Raw genomic sequence first — 20668 nt, 5'->3', positions numbered from 1 at the left:
CAGTTTCAGCTGAGTGCTGACAACTGCTGAATTTATGTTAATAATCACTCCAAAAAATGGGATCTTTGAAGCACAAATGGCTAAAACAATCCAGAGCTTTGGGTGGTTTGACTTTTTATAGGTTACTTGCCAATTTGCCTTTAGCATGTTGTGATAATGTTATTCCATTAAAATGCAAGCCTTCTCTGAGAACTCTACTAGCTACCTTTTGCTCAGGTCTTTCCTCATTTTTTCACATTTATGCCAAACTTGCTCACTTTGCAGGCTGAAATGTATTTTTATACTATGTTGCCTGTGCTTCTAGCCTTACTAAGTCAATGGCTGTGATTAATGGTGTTGGCATGATAAAATAAAATCCAGCTGTGGGACTGAGTATGCATATGTGACCACTGCAAAGACAATGGTGTTGTACAAGTACCAGTGAGATCAAACACAGCTTGAGATGTTAGCATTGTTATGAGTGCAAGACAGATCCACTTGCCAGGTGGTTTGTTTACCCTTAAACTAGCTAGCTAGGATACAGAAATTTCTAAGAAATACTAAGCATAAACAACCAAAATTCCCTTTTTCACATCCAGTCCTCCAAAACAGAACCAAACTTTAAAAAACTGTTCATTATCCAAAATCTGATGGAAGCAAAGTCCTATATTTTGTTACCCAAGCCATTTATAAATTAGAGTAATCATAACTCCTCTTATTGCTTTTGACATATTGATGAGTTACAAAAAAATTCTAAGGGAAAGCCATCAATCTAATTCATATGCTTCAGGAATTTACCATTTCCTTGGTATGGTGGAGATACTTGGTCTCAGCCTCAAAATGAGTTTTCCAAAAGGTAGGCAAGTTAGTCATTTCAGCCACTCGGACTGAAAGTAGAGACTGTACTTGGACCACACTACTGGTGTTCCCTCAAAATAAAGTTCTTTACATTTATAAACATCGTAAATGCTAGATTCTGGATTGGCCAAGATTCAGGGCTTCCTGGAAGCAGACAAGCCTCTCAAATCCAAGAACAGCAGTACCATATCTTTTCTTCTTCACATGTGTATCTGAACATGTGCTGCTGGACACGTTTCAGTTTGCCCTTTTTTTTTTAGGATACTTTAGACTTAAAGCGGTTTAGGGTGCTGGGTGCTTCATGAAGAGCATTTGAGCTGCCAAAGTGCTTCTGAGCTGCTAAAGCATTTTAAAGCTCAGTACTAAAGCGATTTAGTGCTGAACTAAACTTTACAGCAGCTCAAAAAAATAGATGGCAACTGGGATGATGGTATTTGCCATACCATATTGGTCCAGTGAGCCATTTAGATGGTTTCCTCTCACAGATGAGTGACCATGTGTTAAATACTCTGTAAAGCTGCAATTTTAAACTTCATCCTAACCTCCTTGCAGCCTGGCCTTTGCCTGATGCACCTGACTAGAGAATATAAAGGTGCAGAGAAACCAGCAGAGGTCCAGATAGACATAATGGAAAAACTGGAAGGTTTTAATCTTTTTATTCCAGTAAATCAGAAAAAAAAATTTTTAAAAGCTAATATTAACACTACAAAGCTTTGTCTGCCAGATGACTGACAAGCTGTACCACTTTTACTTTTTAGGAACTACTATAATTCTTCAATCCCCTGTTTTAATTACAATTGTGAATGCATTTTATTCTGGGGAAGATTCCTGTGTGGGAAAGACATACAAGTAAAAGACAATTCTCTTTATCAGGCCTCCCTAGAACTTCTACACTTTTACTGTTGTAAAAATATAAAATTATTTGATATAACTTTGAAGTATAAAATCATGGAAAACCTAGTAAGAAAAGACCTATCTATTCTGACCCAAATCTACCACCTCCACATGGGTTCCCATATAACCTGCCTGTTCTGACAGACATCTATCAACAACCAAGCAGCAGTAACCATGGTTAGAAATCAGTATTACTGTGGTGTTGTCTATATACTCCATGCAGTTCCCAAAACAAGTTAGATTTTGTGTTGAATGTGAAGTATGTTATACTGTTGACAGGTAGTCTCTCACATAGCTGCCTTTTGGAGCTGAAGCACAAACTATTTAAGAACTGTCTTAAAAACTTTCTTTTAAAAAGTGAGGTTTTCATTTAAATGCTGGCATTTTTACTGGATGTAGAGTACCTGTTGTGGTTTAGCCCCAGCTGGCAACTAAGCACCACACAGCCACTCACCCACTCCCCCTTCCCCCAGTGGGACAGAGGAGAGAATTGGGAAAAAACTCGTGAGTTGAGATAAAAACAGTTTAACAGGACAGCAAGAGAGAAGGAAACAACAATAATAATACCGACAAAGGAATGTACAAGAACAAGTGATGCCCAATACAGCAATTGCTCACCACCTGGTGATCGATAGCCTGTCCCCGAGCAGCGATTTCCGCCCCTCGGCTAACTCCAGTTTATATACTGGGTATGATGTTATATGGTAGGGAATATCTCTTTGGCCAGCTGAGGTCAGCTGTCATGGCTGTGTCCTCTCCCAACTTTGTTGGCAGGCCAGCACGAGAAGCTGGACTGTCCTTGACTACTTAGCAACAACCCAAAGCATGAGCACCTTATCAACATTTTCTCATCCCAAATCCAAAACATAGCCTCACGCTAGCTTCTGTGAAGAAAACCAGCTCTATCCTGGCTGAATCCAGGACAGTACCATGTACCACAGCATCCATAATGGAGTTGATCCATATTTATTGATAGATTGTTATCCACTAGATGACCAAGATTCACAGAGCATTGCTTCAGGCAATGTTCATTGCATAAGCAACTTATCCTTGCAAAGGTAGACTAGGTGGTCTGTTGGTTTGACATGGAAAAGATATAGTGTTGAAAAAAGTCGTGGAATAATATGACTTGAAAGTTCATTGGTATCTTCTTCCACTAAAGCTGTAGCTTACAGCTTCCAATGACCCAGTTTTGAATCATCATGAGCCAAAAGGAGGGTTTGATTCCTTAATGAGGCTTTCACTGGAGTTGCTCTGTGAAGTCACTCAGTTTTTTTCATTGGTGTGCCGGTCAATCCTGTCTAACTTAGCTTGGATTTCTTCTCAGATATATGAAAATAACTCTGGTATTTGTGTTTAAAATTTTCAGGTGTTATTTCCACCAAAATTCCAATCTATTTTCCCTAGATGAATGTTAGAATATCAGTATGGTGTGAATTTTACTTAAAGGACACATTTTGTATGCATGTGTTATCTGCATTAAATTATGTGTTTATTTCCCTGAATTTCCTGTTCAGGGAAGTATTGAATTGATCAGGTAGGATAAATAGCTCCATAACCTAATATAAAGACTTGTATGTAACTCTGTGTCAGGAGGAGATACTGAACTTGACTAACCTATGTTATTCCATTTGGAAAAACACCTTTTTTTGGTTACTTACCTGGGGTTCTGACTTGCAGGTCAAATTTAGGGTACTTAAGGTTCATATGATTTTCATAACAACTAGCATATTAGAAACCAATGTCAGCAAAAAAAATCTCTGAGGGAACGGGTAAAGTATACTTCTGATACATATATTAGCTGGGATTTGAGTAGCTCAAAATCTTGCAACAGGGTTCATATAAATTCATACACACCAGCTGTCCAGTGTTACATTCATATATGGCTCTTCTCTGATCCTATTGCACAAATCCTGGCTGTACAGCACATTACAGGGATGAAGACAAGTTAATCTCTACCTTTAGAGTCTTACCCTTAGCAAACCCTTCTTGGCAGCAGGCAGAACCACTCACCCAGTACTAATTCTGTCTCAATTTATTAGATGAGAAGTGGCAAGAGACGAACTTCATGAACCAGAAGCATTTGCAAATCTAATCATGCTATACACAGTTTCAAAATGTCTATAGCGATCTCTGTTTCTATATTATAAATTGCATTGGCAAAATACAGTATTGTCTGATGTATAACATAAGTTTGTTGGAAGATTTTTTTTTTTAGCTAAATGCTTCAGATTTCATTAACTCATGAACACTTTTGTGTACATCAAACACATGGAATTAGCATTTTTTAAAAGCAGTGTTCAGTATACCTTTGTATTAGATACGCAGAGTCTTTGGAAGAAGCTGGGTATCATTTAAAATGCTCAGGTAAACCTCTGTCAGAGAGATCAGTTAAACATATAATATAAACATGTATACATGCTTATGAGTGAAATCTATGAAGAAACTCATGCATAGTCTCACTTTTACTCCCATTGGTTCCCTTTTTATAAAAAAGCTCTCCTGAGTACTTGAGAAATCAGATGCTGTTTTAAAAAAATAGATAAATATTCCTATATTATTAATACTCTGATGTATTAACTGTAGTATCAAGGGTTCTTGCCCTAAACCTATGCTGTCATAAAACTAGAAATTGTATTTATTCAGGAACACACAGTCAGCAAAATAAATTACTTGGAAAGTAAGAAAGAAATTATACCAACATCATGTTATGCAGGAATGTGAAATATGTGGTCTTAATTGGGGTAAGGTACCACTGGAGAGGCTGTAGGGCTAAAATCTAATCCTAGCTACGTGGGCACAGACTGCTCAGAGACTGAGATTAGAGTGTAATCCTAAAACTGGATTGAGAACGATACATTCCTTAAAGAAAGGAAAATAACTATATTTATACTGTGTGTGGCAGTCAGTAGAGTTTGCATTGCATGTCTTTACATTGAAACGAAGACATGGATGTGTCACCATTTTTGAGACACTCATTTCTTTTAAACACACTGGTCTCAGGAAGAAATTAAGGCCTAGTATTGGCAAATTCAGTCCTTCAGAAACTAAGTTAGGTTTGTAATAGGAGTGCATTCATTTTGTTCCCAAAGGGGAAGAGGAAACTGTGCTAAGGCAATAGTCAGCTTAATGCATTGACTAAAACCAAAGGTGGAGATGCATTGTGCTGAGCACAAACATACAGCAAGAGTCCTCAAAGCCAAGTAGGTGAGACAGACAGATGGTGGAGGAAAAAGAAGTAGTCCTGCCATTTGATATGGCATTGGGGGGATATAGATACAGGACAGTAAGCGGCTGAGGTGGGAATAGCGCTTAGCACTTCTCCCTCTGTTTTGTGCTGTAACCAAAGGACTGGTTTCTGCAGAACCTGCTGATCTTATTAATTTGTATTTGTGGCAGCACCCAAAGGCTCCAGCTGGGATCACGCTGAGTATTCAACTATGCCTTTCAAAAAACTAAGATAACTAAGCAAGAACTAATGAAAACAGTGGTTGTAGCAGAGCGAGTGTGTGCATGCACATGTGTGTGTGCATTGTACACCCACGCTGTATCTTGATAAGCTAGTACATGGAGAAGCTGTTTACAAGGAATGGGTGTCTCTATTACATTGGTTACATACCTAGAGATAAAAGCATGATGTAATTTGTTTTCCTTGTGGATTTGTTTCATAATTAGGGATGACATTTGCAACATTATCCTCTTGTCTTTGATTCTTTCAGAAGCCTAAAGGTTGCAAAATGTGGCATAAGTGGGATCAATTAAAGGGAAACTAAATTCTATGGTTTTTACTTTTTAATAATTTTTACTTCTAAAACATTTTTTTTTTCTTTTTTTGTTTTTAAATACTGGAAATGGAAGTCTTGCGATGGAAAGCTTTGTGATGATTGGAGAGCAAGGCTGGTATTTCCAAATGAAATGCAGTTGAATTTTAGTAGGATTTGTGTCTCACTTTAACATGGAATACTAGTGCAAATGACAACAGCCCCAGTGCCAAAAGAAACCACGTAGTGGAAAGAGGAACAGGTTTTAGGGAGGTTATTTAAAACTACTTTTATTTAACATCCTTTAAATTCACTGGCTAACTAAGAGTTTGAATCTAGAAAACGTACCAAATCCTCAGTACCTTCCCTCTTCAGTTAGGATATTAGATATTGCAGCAGTATCCCTTGGACTTCTCAAAATCCTCTGATAAAACAGAAAACTGCATTTGACGTGTCTTCTACCGCTAACGTAAAACAAGATGGCGCAGGTTTTTATCATTAATTTTTTTCAGGTTGGCTTGTTTTATTACAAAACAAGAGACAACACACACTCATCTTAAAAAATACTTGCATGTATGTTAAAATATATGTAAGCCACAGATATCAGACACTAAAACCACTGTTATTTTCCAAACTCATACATGAAGTCACAAATTTTAATACAGATTTTTTTCTCCTTGTGAGATCATGTGAAATTGCACACCTCATTCTGTAAACAGACTCAGAAATCAGCATCTTGAACAGACTGAACATTTTCAGCTCCAGTTTCTGGATCAGACTGTGATAAAATTACTTGAGTTAGGATTGCCTCTCTCTTTCCATATCTCTTAGGCACCAGGGAGATCTGAAAATTCACATATTCTGTAACCAGGGAACTTAATCTTGGCTCTGAAGGCAATATAATAGTGCCCAAGCCTTTCTCAGTCTACAGTTAATTCTGCCCACATATTCAGATAATAACAAGACATAAGGAACCCTCATCACATTATGATATTATTTTTACAAAATATATCACACTGCATACGTTGGTGTTGCACAAAGCTGCTAGCACTGGAGTTTGTTACAACGGCCTTGCACACGAGCAAAATTTTAATTAGGTAAATCTAATGTAGCTACATCAGTTTAAAACAGCCAATTATATCTGTGTGATGATAGCCTTGATTAATTCTGATTGCTTGCTGATTTAGAAAATCTACTGCTCCAGGAAGTGCCTGTAAATTATTGAAGTTTTTATGTTGTACTTTTAAAAAGATAAGTTAGCACAAAGATTAAGCTATATGTATTAACAAGCAGTTAGCTTTTAAGAATATTTTGTTATGGTTAGACAAGACAGTGAAACATTTGTGCATGTACGTTAAGCAACTCAGTCTGTATCCAAAGTTTTCTAGGAAAACACTGAATATGCAGCGACAAGCCTTCCCAAAGTAAAATCCTGCTTTTGTGAAATGGACCTTTAAATATTTCTAAAATGATAAAGTTTTTCATAAAAAATGCAGCGTTTGCACCTGAATGTGCAGGATTATTTACCCATAAGAATACATATAGCAGATTGCTGAGAAATCAAAACACAGTTAATCACATACTGTACTTTTTCTGTATCACCTCTGCCAATTCGTAACTTTACTCTCTGCAGTCCAGTGCTGTTCTTAAAGAAAACCACCATAAAGAAGTCTGCTTTGATCTGCCTTGTTTCTATCATGAGATAAGTCTTTCCTACCAAAATCTGAGAAATCATACACCTCTTGGTATTGCTTAGCAGATGTTGCATTGCCATTTACATTAAAAACTAGCACTTTTTACTGTTATTTCATGTATACTTACATCTATTGTGAAGACCTTAGTTTTGGGTAAAATGAAGACACCATAAACATCCAAGGGTATGTGCCTTCACTATAAGTCTTCTTTCCAAGCTGCCTCAGTAATGTGATTGGCAGCTTTTAAAACACATCAAGATTAACATGTCAAAAACTGCCTTAACTAACGCTGACTTTACTTTAAATACAAATTGAACTTATCTTGATTAGCTCTCATCCCTGCTTCTAAGCCCTACCCACTCTGACATCACAAGCCCTTCTCCAATACCATCCCCTAACCAGGCTGTAAAAACATAATTACACGAAGAGCACTACACTGATCTGATAAACCTATTTCACATTTAACCTGCTAAGCTGTTGTTAGCTTTTAAGATGCTTGATGCATTCACTTAAAATCTTCCTGTTGCAACAAGAAACATGAGAGAAGGTTAACAATTGCCTAGCTCTCACACATTGTGTTACCTATTTGTACTGGTTTTTAGAAAGGGTGTACTTCTGACCATTGGCAAGCAGTTGCCCCAGAACTGTGTTATCCCAGAACTGTGTATCCGATTGGATTGGGGGGGGAACTAGGAGGTGGAAATCCCGTTAAGCACATTGTGAGGCTAACACAGGGATCAGATGGTTATACTGCTCAAGCTGGCAGTTTACTCTTTAATTCTCACTGTCAGTGAGTTAGCTCTCGGAACGAATGTCTAGTAAATAGCAGATTTTAAAATGTCAGGGAGTGCTTCGTTTCTTCTAACATCCATGTCAGCCGATGGGATATCGGGGTTGCTGTATGTTCACTTGCCTAAAGTACATCAAGTGCTTGCTGCAACAACGAAAAATTGCCCCTTGTCCTCTCTCAAATGCTAACACAATGCCTAAACCTGGAGAAAATGGACTCATTCCTATTGAAAATTGCTCCCAAGGAAGTGTTACTGTTAGCAAAGGGATGTAATTCTGCTATAGTTCAGCACATCCTTACAGAAAACAAATTATTGTTTTATAATGTAACACAGAATACATATCTAGTATTTAATACAGTATCCTGGGGGTGTTGATTGACAGCCAGCTGAATATGAGCCAGCAGTGTGCCCAGGTGGCCAAGAAGGCCAACAGCATCCTGGCCTGTATCAGAAATAGTGTGGCCAGCAGGAGCAGGGCAGGGATCGTGCCCCTGTACTCAGCACTGGTGAGGCCGCACCTCGAATCCTGGCTTCAGTGTTGGGCCCCTCACTACAAGAAGGATGTTGAGTTGCTGGAGCGTGTCCAGAGAAGGGCAACAAAGCTGGTGAGGGATCTGGAGCACAAGTCTTATGAGGAGCGGCTGAGGGAACTGGGGGTGTTCAGTCTGGAGAAGAGGAGGCTGAGGGGAGACCTTATGGCTCTCTACAACTACCTGAAAGGGGGTTGTGGTGAGGTGGGTGTTGGTCTCTTCTCCTAAGTAACCAGCGATAGAACAGGAGGAAACATGCTCAAGTTGCACCAGGGGAGGATTAGACTGGATACTGGGAAAAATTTCTTTACTGAGAGAGTGGTCAAACATTGGAACAGGCTGCTCAGGGAGGTGGTGGAGTCATCATCACTGGAAGTGTTCAAAAAAACATGTAGACGTGGCACTTCAGGACATGGTTGAGCGGGCATGGGGGCGTTGGGTTGATGATCTTAAAGGTTGACTTGATCTTAAAGATCTTTTCCAACCTTAATGATTCTGTGATTCTATAATGTGGGTTTGTTTTTTTTTTTTTCTAAAGTGACTGTGACTCTCTAAATATTTTTGTTGTAAATGTTATCATGGCTATTTTGTTGCTGTTTGGACCTTTTTATAAAGAAAATCACATTGCTTAAAAAAAATTCCAATACTAGGTTTTAAAAATAACTTTCTGACTTCCTTAAAAAAAAAAAAACAGAGAGCAGCTAAAATAACTTGAGAATAGTTTTCATGTGGTTGTCCAAATCTTTGCATGTGCAGGCAGACAAGGAATTGATGGAGCATTCTAGACTTAAAGATAATTTTCAGCTTGTGTTCAGTCCTCTCAGTCTGTAACTGCCTGCAGAAGCCTGTGACGTGAAACATAATGAGTAGATAACGGTCTTGAAAAAAATTCCTCTGCTGGGATTTTTCAAGATTGTCAGGGTACGGCTGAATCGATTGCTGTGTAAGATACGGGGTTGCCCAAATAAATTGAAAGCAAAATCTTGCATCAGCATACATTTTTCATCAGATGTTTTAGTCCATATGAATCAAGTTTCAGGAAAACCACAAAAAGTTTAGTACTTGGAAAAATTAATTCCTGAGGTAGAAACAAAACCAGCAATATAATAAGGATATATATTTATTTTTTCCTGTTTTACCTAATGAGGGAAGTTTGGAGAGAGAGCACACTACTTTGCAAGGCCCCTGGCATCAAGCCTTTGGTTTCTGGCACAGAAACAAGATTGCTGTGTGCTGCAGTGAAGTGTGACAACCACAATTCATAAAGATTCTTTAATGGTCCCTCTCCAGAGGATATCTAGTTGTTCTTGACTGGATTTCACAGGCATCAGGCAGGGCTGTATTTCTGAATGCACCATGCAGTGGTCTGCATGTCTCTCAGCAGTCCTGTTCCTGCTGGTCATCCTCACCATTAGGAAAAATGGCAAAGGAGGGAGAGAGAGGGGCACAGGAGATAAATTATGAATAGGACAAAGTAATGTAAAGTATACCAAATTGATCTGGGCCTTGGTCTGTCAGTTAGGATCCCTGTTAGCTAAGATGGTTTAGGACAGTGTATCACCTTTTGCACAGAGGAATCTGAGAGTGGGGAAACACTGGATTCCTTTGTGCAAAGGGGATAACTGTAGCCTGACAGCTCCCACCCAGTATCAGCTCAGTAGCTCAGGCTACTGACACCAGACATATACTAATGTGAAAGATGGAGCTGGAGGTCACACCACCTGTACCCTTTTACCCAGTTTTATTAGCCTGGGGTTACCTCTATGGCAAGCAATGCTGAAATCTCAAAACTGGAATTTACCCATTCAAGCTATTGCATGCCCCAAGAGAGCATCACTTCATCATAGACCACAAGGAGTTGGAAGAATGCTACCAAAAAAACGACAGTTTTTGCGGTTCATGTACTATTCTAAAGCTGAGTTGAGAATGAGGAAGGTTCTCTTTCTCAATTCATTTCAAAAGAAATGGATACTACTGTCACATCTTTCACAATTTCTGAAGTGTCAGAAAGGGTTAGCAGTGTGGAATCAGCTCCATGCACTAAAGTAGATCTAGTCTTACTGTTGTCAGTAAATATTTTGTCAGCACTGATTTGGGTCAGATCTTTCTTTGTTCCCATTTGACAAAATCAATGACAGACATGGCTCAGCTGATGGGATTTGTGGTCTTCAAAAATGGAAGGCAAAAAATTGTATTAGGCAATTTTATTACCGTTCAAGAATTGTGTTCTTTACCAAAATGCAATGCTGGAATGGATTTGTATAAGTCGAGAACCTGCTAAACTGGAGTCTAATCAGGGTTTAATCCACTGTTTCTAAACACTGTCTGTCATAAGTGGGGAATCTGTGGAAGAGTGATAATCCTTATTTCTTCTCCTTATGAAGTTCACTGAAGCAAGATACACTTTAATGGAGACTTATTTCTGTGTAATGAAATGAGCTGGACTGATACAGAACTTGGCAAATGGCTTCTTTATCACAGATCACCATGTCTTTTTCCAAAATGAAATCTGTGTTCAGACATATCAAATTCTTTAGCTAAACCTCACTTCCTTCCATGTTTCCCTCAAAAGGTTTAAGCTAGAAGAGTAGAGGGTCCATACCAGCAGCACAGGTAAGCACAGGCTGGTCTGATGGATGGGTTGGGAAATCTGGGACCAGTAGGCTGTGAATCCCAAGAATGAGCTTGAACAAGAAGCAGTGTCCTAGAATCCTGGGATTAGAAACAATAACCAGACTCCACAGTGGTACAGCTGACTTAGAAACACATGGGATCTTGCCATTGGGTCGACTCACAACAAATAGAAAAATAAGTGAGGAAGGGAATGGGCAAAGCTGTGTGTCAGTGTCACTGTAATCATCTGACCTCCTGGCTATGCAGAATATCCTTTAAGCTATAGCACTCCCTGGGAGTTCCCATTTTTTCCCAATTTTCAGCCCTTTTCTTGGATGCAGGATAGGCGCTCTAGTTCCTTCCTGAGTTGCAGGACACTCTGAAGAGGGAAGTGCCCAACTTTGGTGTTCACCTGTACTAAATACATAGTGACAATATCTGCAAATACTCACTGGAAAGGTAACAGCTTGTAACACAATTGGCTATTCAGTGGAAAAGCATTACATTTACCAGAGCTCTTGAGAGAAGTTTGGAGAGACTAACTGGATTACACAGCTGTCTCAATCCCAGTGGAAATCTGGGAATTAATCAGGGAGAACTGGACCCAAACAGGGACAGAACTAAAGCTATTGAATTTTACTTAGCATGGCTGATCTCAATTCCAAAAGCCAATGAGTGAATCTAAGTGATGAAATATGGCTAACCAGTAAGTTCCTTTGAAACTTGGATTGACCAAACATCGTATGTTGAAAGAAGAAAGGATTTTTTGTGTCCCTTAATCAAAATGTTTGGAAAGGTCTGGATTTAAAACCATACAGGTTGGGTTTTCAAATATCTGATTTTTTTGTTTGGCTAACAGGACTGAAATGTTTTCGTCAAAATTGTCAAACTGGCCACATGCTGAAAGAGCAAATCAGTTGGTAAAATTGTATTACTGTTTCCACATACGCACACCCAAGGTAATGGAAGCCACACTCTACCATGTTTGTGTCATCTATGGATTTTTTACTCTTTTCACTCTGGACATACCTTTTATATATTACAGTAGTAATTACAAAGCAAATGACAATACAAACACTTTTAAAATGTTTTAACTAAAGATAATGGCAGACTTGTTTTAATATTTGCTATGAATATTGGGTATTTTGGGATGTGGAAAGGCAAATTACGACTGCATTGGTATCGCATTCAAAAAAAAACTGTTGAGTAAAAACTGACTTTTGAAATAACAGGTAGAAATACAGGGACTGGGATGCTGCCATTTAGGATGACCCTAAAAATGCTTTACAACTAGCTCACATATCAGCATAAACTTGCTCTCTCTGGCAACACATATTCAGGTTGAAGTTCCACAGAATGCAATGGGGAGTTTTGCTGAACTATCCAGACCCATTGTACCAGATGGTACCGTATGGAAGTAACACTGATCCTTTGACTCTGTTGATTTCTAATTAGGTTTCCAGTAATTAATATAGTTTGCAGGCCTTGCATGAACTCCGGAGATTACCCATTCATGTAAATGATTAACTGAAAGGGGATTAATCCTGGTGTAAGTTCAACCAAAAAGAATTTTCCAGCCTGCAAATCTTCTCCATCAGATTAATATATTGTAATAGAGAACGAAACATTAAGTTTGTATTTGTATAGTTCCATTTAAAAAAGAGTAACTCGATATCAGAGTGTTAAAAATACCTGCATTGTGGCTATAAATATACATTTGTTGTAATAGATCTTTTAGTCATGCTTTTTATGGAAATCAAAATGCATATTCAATATGAGATAGTAGTTGGGAAAATCTATTTATTTTATAGTAGGTAAGGTAGATTCTGGTTTTGGAAAAAAGAGTATGTTTTAGAATTCTACAGCTCATGCTTAGCAGCTCGTGCTGGTATATGCAAGGTTGAAATTCTTACAACTATGAAAAATCAGTGGCAACAGGGCCTGTCAACACACCTCTGCTCACAACCAGTTCACCCAGCACATGCGCTTGCAAGATTGTCCTGCCAAGTGTCTTGAGTCAGGCAAAGACCACCTTTGCATGCTAGCACCAGAGTTCAATAACTTTACTTTTTTTTATGTTTTATAGTGTAAAAGTACAGTGAAATGCCAAAATCTTCCTCAGCCTTTCCACCCATGAAAAGTCTCACTGAATTTAGGGGACTGTTTCAGGTTACTCAGAGGCATATGTGTTTCTGAACCCAAGATTTTAGCTGGCTTCGTATGTTCTCAGTGTCTCTTCAAACCCCACCCCTCCAGCCCATGGACAGTCTATGGTTGTACATAAATATGGAATAAGGGATTGGATTTAGTTTTGATAACCCTGTGAAATGTATTTTAAACAGCTGCCTCAGGAGCTACTGCAGGCTGATGATCAGAATGTCGAATATTTATTTTGTGGGAAATGATGAGGATACTCAGCTACTTTGGTCCAAACTGAATCCTCAGGCATGCACGCCGATCTCAGTGGAGGGACGTCTGGTACAGGTTTGCTCCGGGGAATTGTCAGTGTTGCACAATATTTCTGAGTATAAGAATATATGGAAAAGTGTTTATTCAGATGGCAGCACACTACTGAGCTGTACCTGGAAGCCCAAATGACGTCTTCTAACCTAGGCTCTGCAGAGCACTTCCCGCTGGTGAGTGCAGCTGCATCTATTCATTCATCCTCAGGGAACGGTCCTTCCAGCCCATTGTGTGTGAAGTCTCTTCTGAAGGTTTTTGTCTGGCCCTAAAGCTGACCCCTGCTGCTCTGTGAGTTTTCTGGGTGTAAAGAGAGTCAAGTCAGTGGATGACACAGATGCTGTGATGCTAGCAACATAAAGTGCCAGCTGAAGGCTTCTCAGCTATGTAGACAAGACTGAATTTTGCTGCCTCAGTTATAAGGGATCAGAACTGGATCAAACTCGGAGGATGAATGGAAGGGATGGAGCAGGAGAAAGAGGGTGGAGAGAGCTCTGGAGGGCATGGTTTGATGTACGTGGGCAGTGAACCTGGTACTGGAGCAGGCCACTCTTCCCCTGTCCTCATTTGCCAGCAGCTCCTGGCACATCTATTCTGAGTCAGCACAGCCCAAGAGCGGGTCACCTGGCACTGGCAAAGTCAGCCATGGGGCAATAAGCATTTTTCACCCCCCCAATTTCTTGGCCAATGCAACTGCCCACCTCACCTAGGCAGCCTGCAACAAATCAAGCCAAGCAAGAGAAGCCCAGGGAGGCTGCTGCAGGCAGTGACAGTCATGCATCAGAGATGTGTGCTAAGGAAAGGGAGAAAGAATAACAGGGCAGTGATTCAGTCTCCTTCTCCCAAAGAGAGAACAGTGGCTTCACTGGGTGTGAGCAGAGCTGGGGAAGGGAACTGCCTTAGAAGCAAACAAGGGTCACCGTGTTACTTCATGCTACAGGACTCAATATTAAAAATCCCTAGTAGATAAATATCAAAAAACATTAAATTCTATACAAATATTGGGCCAAGTGCCTCCCTGGTATAACTGCAGTGATTGTACGACAGCAAGGATGGATTTAGTCCAGTGTGTTTGGATTCTATATTTTTTTAACCAGATACCTGGGATTTTGTTTTTCTTTAAGGGATAATAAGTGCCATCCAAAACAGAGTTCCTACTTTGCTTGTGTTTCATTGAAAGAGACACTACTAAAGGGAGAGGAAATCCCCAAAACGATACTCGGTCATTAAGTACATAGAATATAGGATTTCAGTGTTTGCAAATCCTTTTTTTCAAATGAACTTGTGGCACTAATCCTCTAATGGCATTATTTCTTTGGAATATATGCCGTATTAAGGAGTCACAATGAGGCAAAGTACAAAAATCCACATTAATCTCTTACCAGTGGATGCTGTTTTGGATTCAACTTTAACTATTTTCTTCCAAATTTGGTACTGCTCCTAACCTTGCCCCAGGTCTACACAGAGGGAAGAGCAGATATAAACAAGTGTGACACTGAGCACTCAGCAGATGGTCACAAACCATTTAACTGGATAGAAAGGGGAAGGCGTTTGTTATTTTTAAACTCCAAAAGCTAAGCCTGCCCTGTGCTGTCCATGATGTACAGCGAGAAGCAGACACACAGGTCCGTGAGGCAGGAGCAGGACACATGTTCAGAAGTATGCCGTGGCAGAGGCAGCAGCTGAGGCAGCGAGGCCCACTTGTCTAGCATTTAACAGGGGCATAGCCGGGCCTCTCTGTTGCGATACATTGCGTGTTCACAGCACAGCGTAGGCTATTGCAATGTAAAGCTTGTGTTTTTAGTCCAGTGCAGCTGCCTTACTCTACGTATCCTGCTTTGCTTTGGAATAACCCTGCTGTCCCTTTGTTCCACACAGCTGCTGTAAAGAAAGGTAAAGGTTTGCTTTGTAGGAAGAGGAAACTACGTTACTGCAAAACTACATTTCCCTTCTCACTGGGTTACAGGGATGCTGTCATGGTGCCATGAGGTATTTTCACTATCATTCAACAGCCTAAAGTGGGGAAAGAATTTCTGAATGGGCAATACATCACCTAACACACTGATGTCAGAGCATTCAAGTTAGCCCAGCCTAACCACTGTAATCGGTGGTTAACATGCTTAAGGATTTCCCCAGTTTCAGGGAGCAGAAATTACCAGATATTCTCATTCCATGTTCTCATTGAACTGCAGCAGGCATCATGTGCCTTGGGCCAGCAGAGCCTGGCACATCTTCACAAACACGGATTGCCTTGTCTTGGTTTCATCCCTAGCCACTCTGTTGTTAAGCACAAGTAAAGTGGAAAAGAGCTGTCAAATTGAATGAGTTCCTTACCAATAGAAATGCTTGGGGTTCTCGATTGTCTGCATAGCTGAAATGCCTGAACATGTGAAGTGAATCAGCACACAAGGAGGTGATCTTTCCCAGTGGATACAGGTCTGTAGTGAGATGCTAGTTTCAGAATCTGGGACAGGACAGCCACTCTGGGTCACAGAACATCGTAAAACCAACTTGGAGATCCTTTCTGTTTAGGAATAGAAATGTGTCCTCCATTCCTGCAGGGAAAGAAGGTTCATCGCAGTAGTTTTGTGCATTTTTTTCCTGCTGTAAATGTTTCCCAGTGTGGTACTTCTCATGACTGGGAGGATTTTCCTGATGTTCACTGTAAGTTTTTCTTCTCTTGATCTTATCCTGTTGGCTCCTAGCAGCACACCTTATTCCACCCTGTCTGAATCATTTGTACGTTGACACACTGAGTCAAACCTGTCCTCACGACTGGTGTCTGCATTAGTTTTGTTGACCAGCTTTATCATTCCCCACCAAAAGCACTCCAGTTTGCACATGTCTTTAGTGTATACATATCAATGGATGATCCCTTGTATTTAAGGAAGTATAAATTATACTGCAACAGGTGCAGACAAAGGTGAGCAGGAGATAAGGCAAATGGAGAGTTTGCCACATGAGAGGAGACAAGAAGAGTTTGGTTGGCTTAACCTACAAAAGTGAAGAGCTCATAGATTAAAAAGAATCATCAAAGCTAAAGAGATTCAGGATAAATGGACATGAGTATGTTTAAGCTTGAAATTGTAACAGTCATTGTCATGGAAATCAGATTCTAGGGCAGACAGACAAAAAAAGGTATAGTGCAGTTTGATGTATGTATGCGACGTAGCAAATGATTGCGTCGTAATGTTGTATCATGCTGTTGCCTGCAAGCAGATTGTACTGATGATGCAGTAGGACCTCTCCTCTCATACCACCCGTTGCCCTAAAATGAACAGGAGTGCGCTAGTTCTCTGTATTCCTTTTTCTTACTGAACTATGCAACATCCTGCTGACAGCACGGCTGTGCTCAGCCTCCAGCTGTATTTCTGACCAGTATGGACAAAAGGGGTGGGAAAACAAAGAGTTTTTCTTCAGGTAGTCTTGTAACCTGATCTATAAGGTGACTCAGCCTCTTCTAACAGCAGCTGTTTCGGTGAGAAGTCTGTGCTGCCACTTCCTGATTTCTGCCTTCTGAGTGATCTAAGCTGGGACATGACCAGAGCATTTAAATGGTCCTCTCAAATTCCCCCAGGAAAGAGAGGCCAGGGACAGCAGGCTGACGTCAGGAGGCAGCGCAAAGGAATAGAGGCATCAGGAAAGAGCCCACAAACTGCTTGTGCAGAGCTGCTGCTATCAAACTGATGAAGACAGAAACTCTTGAAAGAAAAGTACGTGGAAAGTCCTATCAGGGAAAGAAGTGAGGTTTTGTTTGCGTGTCATGGCTCACTTCTCCTTCAAGCCCTGAAACTGCTGCACAAGGTGGAGCAGATCCTCAAGTGTGCCAATGGAAGAGACAGGTATGTTTGTTTAAAATAATACTGTTCTACAGGGTGAAAACACAGCCTGGGTAACCAGCATTGCTTTACAGCTCACCAAATGTGCATGCACAGCTATGTACGTTGTTTTACATAATTTTTGTACTTATAAGAAATACAGCTGTGACAGAGTATTAAGAGCAAGACTTTAAACAATGCATCAGCTTTTTGTAATTATACGTGCCCTGCCCTTGCACGCTTGTATCATGGCAGATGACTTCCAAGACAAGAAGAAAATTTATATACATATATAGAGATACATCAGTGAGTATACCTACATTAATATATATGCACACACAAAGAAAAATATGTGTATATAAAAACTACATTTGATTTATTTTGACATTTTCCCCCTGATCTGACTCTTGCTATAATAACACAAAACCTATCTGTGAAAGTCATAGCGTTTCTAATACTTCTCCACGTTTCTCCTTTTTGGAAAATTGATGCCAGTGACATTAGATGCATAACAAACAATTATTAAAATGATCAAGTTCCTGTGCTCTATGGATGATGGAGAATTGTGGAATGAGTTCTGTGTGTGGGTCTGTACTGGGGAAGGAGGAATCTGTGTAAGCACAGAAATCCATTCATGAGCTTTGTGTATTACAGGATCGAGCTCCAAGCACAGGTCATTCCCCATGCAGTCAATGACACACTGTAGTACTTGATAGATACCTTTTCCCCATAGTCCTCACAAAGCAAAAGTCAATGTCTGCTTAGTTTTTATGACTGATTGCATGGTTAAAAGCATGTGTGTGAGGGCAAATGTTAGAATTAAAAAAATGTTTAGAAAAAAACCAAAGCAGCTTCAGAGTCACTGGGTAATGGTATAGCTTGTGTAATATAAACAGAAATAAGGAAAGAATATGTATAAATTACTATAAAGTCAAACTTTAATTTACCTGTGAATTAGCCACTGAAACTGAGGTCACTATAGTACTGAACTGTTCCAAACAAGCTATCTGGGGGGCTTGTTTTCTTCCAGCACTGGCACATTACCAGTATTCATAGCTACTTTCTATTTGGTTGTTTTCTGCACTATCACTTCAGCTTTGCACTAAGATTAATGGCATTTCATTTGCATGCTCCACCCTGAGTTTGAGAGCGTGTGACATTGTTCAGGCAAGGATGTCCCTGTACTCCCTGTTGCACGCCTCCTCCTCGCACCTTCCTTGTTGCTGGACTGGCCTTTGGCATGAAGGATCACTTTGGTGCCAACCTTAAGCTGGTTTCGCCTCAGAACGGGGACATGTCAGCCTTACTTCTTTAATGGGGCCACAAGACTCTGAACTGAACCTGGGGATTAAGTGATAGGGGAAGCAGCAGGTTAGCCCTTCAGCGCTCAGTGACCTTAGGGGCAATCTGCATTGACAAGGCAGCAGAGAGTGATACTTGTACCATTGAGGACTGGGACCAGTGAGTCTGCTGTGCAAATACTGAGCATTACCAGTTCCTTCTGAAAGAGGAGAAATGAGTTCAGAGTCTGGTCCACTAAACAGTGCGGTTCTGATATTAACGTGGAGGGAATGGTAGGAAATTCTCAGTGCATCTGCCTTTATGAAAGAGGGTAAGCAAGAGCAAATGTTACTAAAACTAATTCCTTCTATGTCTGCTGATCCCCTGAAAGATAACATTCAGAGCTGCCAGGATAAGCATGAAGAGGACATCCCAAAGAGTTCCCCATTTGACTTTGTTATAAAACAGTTCCAAGGGAAGAGGTCCTCTCCTGGGAAATCTAAAGGGCAGCCTTCAGCCATCAAAAAATTCTTCAGGGGCTTTGACTTTGGGAAATCTGAAGGCAAGGACAGAAGGGAAATTGAAGAAACAGAAATAAACAACTCTGGAGCTGATGATCAGAGTGAGAAGCAAGATTTCTCTGTAGAAGGTAATGCTGGTACAATACTGAAATACATGTGCATGTGTACATATTTTAATTTCATTGAAAAACAATTGCTTTTCTTGCTAGCCGAAATGCTGTATTTTTCTGCCTGCAGTTTATCCTTTAGCCAGGTTATGCTTCCGATTGGAACATTATCAAGGATGTGCCCCCTAATTTGATAGGTGCCAAGCAAGGAGTGGGATCCATGTTGCTAAGGAGGGATAAAGCTTTTGGGTGACCTCTCTCTTGATCTCCAATGTGAGAGGTCAGTGCTGGAGTCACCTCATTAGTTGCAGAGCTTATTTGGTTTCAAAGCCAAACTTTGAGCACTAGCCTGGCTTGTTGTATTTAAGATCAGTCTCAGTTCACCCTGCTGCTAAAGCAATCTGAAGACAAGAAGAGCAGCTGTTTCCTACCACTTGACACTGGTGATGGGGAGGGGAAGGAAATGATAATTCATCATGTGTTATTGTGCATGCACAAGAATACTCTTCACATCCACACCAGAGAAGATAAGGCTATTTTTAAAAAGAAGCTGGAAGGCAAGGCTTAGAACCTCATCCTTTGTCCTAAGACTTTTGGTTTGGGGAAACAATGAGAGGACAGCTACTGAGAGTGGGATTGCTATTTTGTGTAATTTCTGTCTTCTTTTTTCCAGCTATAGGCATTAGGTGAAACTACTGATGTGTTAGAGGGTTCAGTGATGAATGTAAATGCAGTTTTCCTTGCTGTACAAACTGCATAGAAGAAGAATGTAAGTGGGGGTTGCTTTGCAAAACCAAGAAAAGTGGGATCTGCCTTACACAGCCAATGTATGAAAATGAACACAGGCTGTCATGAAGGAAGCAGCAGGTTCACCACAAAATCGCTGGGTCCCTCGGTGCCAACTGATCAAGTACAGACTCTTGCAGCAGTGTGGCTACAGTGCAGGCACACAGAGGTGGTCATACAACTTGTGCATCCAGAATATCTGCAGTTCAGAGTTTTCATGAATTTCATGTCCTTGAACTGGTGGTGCAAACGTCCAAAGTCTCTGGTGTAAGGTAGCGTGGAGATGTGCAACAGGAGATTCTTTTCTCACTCTGTATCAGGACCTTTGTAGTGATCTGATCCATAGTGGTCTTATCACTCAGGTTATCGGTCCACACTGATCAAAAATAGAGCCCTGTTTACTGACAGATTTAATTTGTTTCCTAAAGTCTTCACTCTGCAGTCACAGGCAGGTTTTACACATTATGTTAGTAGCAGAGATAACCAGGACCCTATTTCTTTGTTACTCAGATGGACTTTCACATCTCATTTCTGAAGCGGAGTCACCATCTGGTGAGCAGAGATTTAACCAGTTC

General features: G+C 40.3%; 1 protein-coding gene across 1 annotated transcript in view; it reads left to right on the top strand.

The window, feature by feature from the left end:
- Positions 1-17409: 17409 nt before the first annotated feature.
- LRRC31 (leucine rich repeat containing 31) overlaps positions 17410-20668 on the top strand; it is a 12787-nt gene continuing 9528 nt past the window's right edge. Inside the window, exons 1-3 of the mRNA XM_010295141.1 lie at positions 17410-17422; positions 19071-19328; positions 20604-20664. Coding sequence (XP_010293443.1) covers positions 17410-17422; positions 19071-19328; positions 20604-20664 — 332 coding nt within the window. The remainder of the gene's footprint in view (positions 17423-19070; positions 19329-20603; positions 20665-20668) is intronic.

This window comes from Phaethon lepturus, unplaced genomic scaffold, assembly GCF_000687285.1.
Source record: "Phaethon lepturus isolate BGI_N335 unplaced genomic scaffold, ASM68728v1 scaffold3549, whole genome shotgun sequence".
Taxonomy (NCBI): Eukaryota; Metazoa; Chordata; class Aves; order Phaethontiformes; family Phaethontidae; genus Phaethon; species Phaethon lepturus.
This window is presented reverse-complemented; position numbering and strand designations above follow the sequence as displayed.